Source organism: Choloepus didactylus, chromosome 5, assembly GCF_015220235.1.
Source record: "Choloepus didactylus isolate mChoDid1 chromosome 5, mChoDid1.pri, whole genome shotgun sequence".
NCBI classification, from domain to species: Eukaryota; Metazoa; Chordata; class Mammalia; order Pilosa; family Megalonychidae; genus Choloepus; species Choloepus didactylus.
Genome location: NC_051311.1, coordinates 102159246 through 102166103, shown reverse-complemented (window position 1 = coordinate 102166103; position 6858 = coordinate 102159246). Strand labels below are relative to the sequence as shown.

General features: G+C 34.3%; 1 protein-coding gene across 1 annotated transcript; it reads left to right on the top strand.

The window, feature by feature from the left end:
- Positions 1–2128: 2128 nt before the first annotated feature.
- LOC119535397 (HIG1 domain family member 1A, mitochondrial-like) lies at positions 2129–2512 on the top strand. The gene has a single exon (XM_037837774.1). It carries the CDS (start codon positions 2129–2131, stop codon positions 2510–2512), a length of 384 nt encoding a protein of 127 aa, XP_037693702.1.
- The last annotated feature ends 4346 nt before the right edge of the window (positions 2513–6858 follow it).

The window sequence follows — 6858 nt, the reverse complement described above, 5'->3', positions numbered from 1 at the left end:
TGTTGGTGATGAAAACAAATGAAAATAAAATCAGGTGTTAGAATGTGCGGTGCAGAGCAGATGGAGATGCTAGTCCTTTCTTTATATCCTAAATGTCACATATGACACAAATCAGGAAGCCAGATGTAGCTGATATTTTATTAGAATCAAGTTGATGTATGTATTTTTTATGGCACAAATAGTTTGGCTTTTGAATGATGTATTGCCTTCTCAAACCAATGAAGAATATGTCAATAATGTCTGTATCTCTCTGTAGAATGTTTTTCTTTAAAAAAAAAAAATTATTGCCTTGCCACTTAAAATGATGGATATAAATATGAACCAGGAGATCATTCATATAGTAAGTGCTTGATAAATCTTCAAACAAGTTGTAATAATGAAAAACACCAGCAGTGAAAGCAGAAGACCTAGGTCTTTTTCTCATCTTTGCCAGATACTAGAATGACATTACCACTGTATATCTCATTTTTGTAGACTCTAAAACCTGGAGGGCTAACACTATATATATTTCCTTTAACTCACAGGATTTTATAAGACCTGATGTCACAAATGTGACAGCATTTATTAAGAGACAAAAATATTTAATACATATAAAATATTGGGAAGGTTAGAATATTTGTAGAGGAATAGTAGTTTTAATGGTACCCTGTGTCCTATTATGCTACTTTTTTTTTCTGCAGCAAAGTCGACCACAAATTCTGGGTGGCTCACAAGAATAATGTTTATTTTTAACTCATGTTATGTGAAGTCTGTTGCTCAGGTATCTGGTTACAGTTCTGCCAGGCTCTGTAGTACTTTACTGGGTTTATAGATGATTTGACTTGAGGTGTCCAACTGCAAATAGTCCCTGGGAGCTACACTAATCCAGTCAGATTACTTAACAATGAATTTTACAGACATGCCTTTCATATTTTTTTTGTCCCAAGAGGGTACCTTATTTAGTCAAATGTTTCCCATACCATTTCTCAAATTAATCTATTTATGGTTATATAAAAGAAACAGCTAAAACTCTCCACATCAAAAGTCTGAGAATTTCTGATCCATCTCTGATTGCAAAAATGTTAACCCTTTTTTGAACTTAACTTCTTGTAGTCTTTGATCACATGGAATGAATAGCAAACAATTTGCACTGATAATATTCTCTCTCAAAACCTCTTCTCCCAAAGCAAGTTCACTAGGTATATTATTTGCTTTCTATGCTATCCCAGGTGACAGTTTTATTTTGCTACAGGAAAATATAGGACACCATTTTTCCAGTCTTCTATAACTGTTTTTTTTTTTTTTTTTTTTTTTTTTATTTTCACTGCTTTACACACAGACCCAGAGCCAATGTCTTGTATTTTAAATTTTTCTTATGGTACCACTGCATTTTAGGTAGCAGTTTCTGAATTACTGAGTTTTCACTGAGGTAACAAACAGCTCCCAAATCCCAGTGATTTATATATATAACTATCTTCTCTGCTGGTTACAATAACAAATATCTCATCTCTGCTTACATTATGTGAAGGTGAGGCTCTGCTATGTTCAGATGGTCTTCAATGGACTCCTTATTTCTGTTCACTCAGAGACACAGGTTGAAGGAGGAGCCACATTCAGGAGCATACTTTACTCATGCAGAGCCCAATCAAACAAGCACATTTAAAGCTTCCTACTAGATTTATGTTAGGTGCTTCCATATACCACTGGTCAAAGCAAGTCACATGACTAAGCCTAAAGTGAGTGAGGCTTGGCAGTGTCCATTGCCTAAACAGAAAACAAAATGGAGAAGCTGAGTAGAGAAGAATAATTGTAAGAATAATATACTGCACCACACACCCAAACTCCCTATAGCATTTGACAAATCATTCAAAATTATAATATCTATAAACAATTCAGAGTCCACACTTTGCTAACAAATCTAAATCAAGATGAATTCTTCTATTTTGAGAATGATCCTTTTTTATCTTATTTTTTATTTTTCATATAATACATTTCTTTTAGATTCCTGCACAATTTAGGGAAGAATCTCAAGAAATACCAGATTCCTTACTGGGAAATACTCAACTCAGAAAATGTGTAAGAAAGAAGAGAGAGACGCTAGTGGAAGCTCAAGATGTGTCATCGGCAGTGGAAGATTCTTCAACCAATCATGTCAACAGGTATAGATGTTTCTCTTTCATACGATGAAGATTATGGATCTAAACTTATCCAAAAAGCTAAAGAGGCACCATTTGTCCCAATTGGGATGGCAGGTTTTGCAGCTATTGTTGCATATGGATTATACAAACTGAAGAGCAGGGGAAATACTAAAATGTCCATTCATCTGATTCACATGCGTGTGGCAGCCCAAGGCTTTGTTGTGGGAGCAATGATTCTCGGTATGGGCTATTCCTTGTATCGGGAATACTGGGCAAAACCTAAACTTCAGAAGAAGAGGCGCTGTTGTGCTATTTTGGTGTTGATGGTATTTGCTTTAGTTAAACACCTCAAATTAAGGTTACACATATATGCTGAAAATAAATCATTTGAGTAGGTTCAGATAACAACATGGTATTTTGAATATTGGCTTCCTTTCTTTCAGGCTTGATTTGCCTGGTGACCAAATTATTGGTGACAAGTTCACTAATTAGGTCATTCAGGGAAATCAAGTTAGCACAAAAGAAACATGTCATCCAAATTCTCTTGATAATGGTAAAATGTCCATATTCTTAAACTCTCATGATGAAATTAGTTCTAAAAAGGATAGCAGGCCAATCCTGAAGTACTTTGAGATGCTGCAAAATATCACATTGGTTGTTATGTGGTATTTACCCCAATTAATTTTTTTCTGCCCACCTTCTAAACTTGTCTAGTGTTTTGGTTTCTAGGTCTGGTTTACTCTTAAAAGAACTCAGAAAAGTGCATGGAATATAAACTTATAATGCCTCCCACAACTGAAAATGTGTGTGTGTGTATGTGTTTACGCTAAACCTAAACAGCTTACAATACTAATTGTAAACAGCTGCTTACAAGTAGTATTTGTTTTAGAATCATACTTTTAAATAAACATGAGGATAACTTAATTATGGATTCCAGTTTAGTTCTGTAAGATTCATAAATGTTGAACAAAATACATTACCTGTGTTTTGAATTTATGAGCAAGTTGGTTTGGCCAGGCATTATACAGAAACTTGACATATTACAGAATGCTTTGTTACACTTGTGAAATTCTCTTGTCTGACTTTACATTCCATGGTGATAACATGGCAAATGTACTGTTATTAAAGGAGTGAACCCCCCCAAAAAAAGAAAAAAAAAGAAGAAGAGAAATTCAGTTTTTTTCCTCCTCTACCAAGCTGTTTGCAGTTGCTGATTTTATCATTTGTTTCCCTAATTTCTATTAAAATAAATTAGTGAAGTAAATTTGATCTATAAACTTCTCAAAGAGGGCATTATATCACCCTAAACTATATCATTGTAGCCCAGAGCTACCTCTTAATGAATTCCCCAAGTTTCAAAAATTTGAGGAAAAAAGTTGCCTTTCACATATATATTAAAATGGAAATCTACACAATTTGTTTATTTCCAAAATGTTATAGTTCTCCTTTAAAAACCAAATACTGAGATATAATACATTAAAACTTAAAAGAATCTTTCCAGTGCTAAAAGATGGCTGTGAATTACAGGGGGAAAAAACAAAACAGAAACATTGGCAAATGTAAATGAGAATTTACTGTAAAAATAGCTTCACATTTTAAAATGATGGAAATAAAATTCTAGAGAGCCATGAAATGAATCTCTCTCTCTCTCTCTCTCTCTCTATATATATATATATATATACACACACATATATGTAGATGTATATATATATACATTTAGGCAAAACTCACTAATGTCTTTATGATGTTCAGAAAGGTAGAAAAGAACTGAAAAACTTTTGGACTTTGGAAGAGACATTTATAGTGAATTACATAGCTAAAAAATCAAATAATAACTGCAAAGTATACGTAGTGAATATTTATCCTTCACTCCAACAAAAGAAGGTTAAAAAAGTTAAATGATGAAAGGAAAAAAGATAATAAATATAAAACATGAATTATAAATAAATCTTAACATATCTGTAAGCACAAGAAATGTAAATATATTAAAATTACCTATAAAGGAAGAGACTACCAGAGAAAAATGAGTCCTGCCATTTACTATAAATAAGAGATTCATCTGAGACAGAAAATATTTTTAAAGTTTTAAAATTTAAGAGAAGAAAAACATAAAATGAAAGGTGGTGGGGCATTATTTATATAATATAAAATAGAATTAAGGTATAAATCCTGAAATTTGGTACTGCTTTATATTAATTGCAAACAAGGGTTTGTGCAACTGTAATGGTTCCTTTTTGGCATGACCACTAAAAACAGCAAAGATGAATTTTGCTCAACATCCAACTTAGCCCTGCAATGTAAAAGCCTTCAATGATCAATCATATCAATTCCTTCTTCACCCAGTCCTCTTCAGCATCCTTGGATTTAAATTTATCCAAATTAGGATAAATGGAAAGGTTTTAACTGCCTTTGAAGTGAGATAGCAACTTGAGCTGGGGTGGGTTACCATTGTCAAATGCGAAATGGTGATTGTGGGTCAAACAGTATTTGTAGTTATACTGTAAAATTCTTCATTTTGATTTTCATCCTGGTCTCCATCAACCATCTGAAGAGTTCAACTTGGCTAAGCCATTCTCTCTTTTTTGTTCAATTTCTCTTATTGTCTTTCTTATTTCTTTGTTGACCGTCTTCCTTCTTCTGAATGGCTCAAATCTTTTTCTCATCATTAAAAGCTAATATTTGACAGCCCTGTTAGCAGGTGAGTTTTTCCTATACTGTCACTTACCCTCTCAAGATGAGGTTGAAATAATAGTGCCAAGCAAAAGACACTGCCTGTATCACAGGACATATAATTGTTTGGATAAAAGGCATACAATTTTGGGTGGTTCATTTCTTGTCACCATAAAATCAACCTAGGTTTGCTTGTACTGCAACATTTCAGGGGCCTCAGGGGGGTATTTCATGTTTTTAAGAAAGTAGGGAAGTCAAGCAGTAATCTTTTGCAGCATAAACGTCTCTATTCATGCATTCTTCCTTTCCAAATTGGCACTTAGATTACATTGAAAGACTAGGGAAATGTGTGGATATTGAACACTGATGGAACGCAACCTGAAGAGTCCATTCTATTTAATTATGCCTACCATGAAATTATTAGTCTCTTATTCATTTACCTAAAGAATCTAAGATAGCAAAGATTCATCAGACAGTATTTTCAAGCAAATTGTCACATTCTTTTGAATTATGTTCATAAGTTTCTGTGGTCACCTCTCCACTACCATTGTGTGCTTGGAAAGTATGGCTAGTGTCCAGTGGTTGTAGCTGGAGAGAATTAGAGCTGAACCCTGTATCCTCCAAATTCTCAATAGAACCTTTGGTGTACAATAAGTCTCATTTTTGATCATCTTTGTTTTATCTAGCATGATTGACATTTTTTTTTCTTGTCCCTTTTCAGCAATTTTACTTACCCTACAAAGCAATTAGGCAGCAACCAGGTAACACTTCTTATAGCTATTTCCTCTCAACTTGCCTTTCTTCAAGGATTTCTCTTGACAATTCTTCAGGGGTCAAAACTTTTTCATTAATAAGCAAACAAACAAAACTGACAAGATTTGTCCCCAGTGTTCTGCCACAGTGGTTTTGCTGATTCATGTTGAGGTTGGCTCAGTAGCCACCCTGACAGCAAAGTCTCCTCAGGTCTTTCTTTTGTTTTCTTTGCCTTATTACATATTACTTTGACCATGTTCAGTTGTGGATCTGAAAATCAATCCCATTCATGACAACAATCAGTACACCTATAAAGATTAATGGGTAGCAGTAGTTTTACTCATAATACACTACTGTGTATTATGTATTGTGCTTCCCACAGCACAGAGTTTATTAGATTTAATGAAGAACAAGAAAGGCAACACAACGTGCACAATGGCTGTAGAGAAGTTTTCTCCTAACTCTAAGGAACGACTTCCAAATGTCCAAGAAACATCACATTAATTAAGATAATGACTGAGAGTTGACATTGGATTTAATAATATGGGGATAACTGGTGACTTTGATAAAAGAGATCTTGGGCATGTTATGGTGAAAGTCTGGTGAGAGAAGGCTAAAGGGAATAGGGAGAGGCATTGCAGACAGAGGCTACAGATAGCATTCTCAGTGAGTGTTGCTGTAATGCGGATCAGAGAAATGGGCAGAAACTTGAGGAAAAGGTAAAACCCCAAAAGGTTTTTGAAATGGGAGAAATAATCCTGATGGGACTGAACCAGTAGAGAAGGAAAAATTAAAAAAAATTTATGCAGTAGGAAAAGTCAAGCATTGCTTGAGTAATATGCTTGTAGAGGCAGGAAGGGATAGAAAATGGCTGGAATATTTGAAATACTTCCAAGTTGCTGAAATATTTCCCACTTGATTTTGTGTTGTATATCCTTCAGATACATAGAGTTACCTCAGACTAAGAAGAATGAAATTTGTGCTGATGACTCTGTTTCATTCTTGTGTTTTAGTTCCTTTTTTGATATTTGGTATTATAAATTCTTGCTGAAATGCTTTAGGGTTAATTTACCTTGTGGAAATCGGGAGGTCTCCTGATGGCTTTCCTGTTTCACTGTCATCATGAAGAAATCTTTCCAAAATGTTAATTTTACAGAGAAAACTGATAAGATCAAAACCAATCAAAAGAATCCATACATGGATATTTTCTAGACTGTTATCCAGGGAAAATTCAGTTACAGGTCACACAACAATAGCAATCTAATAAATTAGTTCTGGCTGGACTCTTAGCAGAATAATCACTCGAACTCCAGGTATG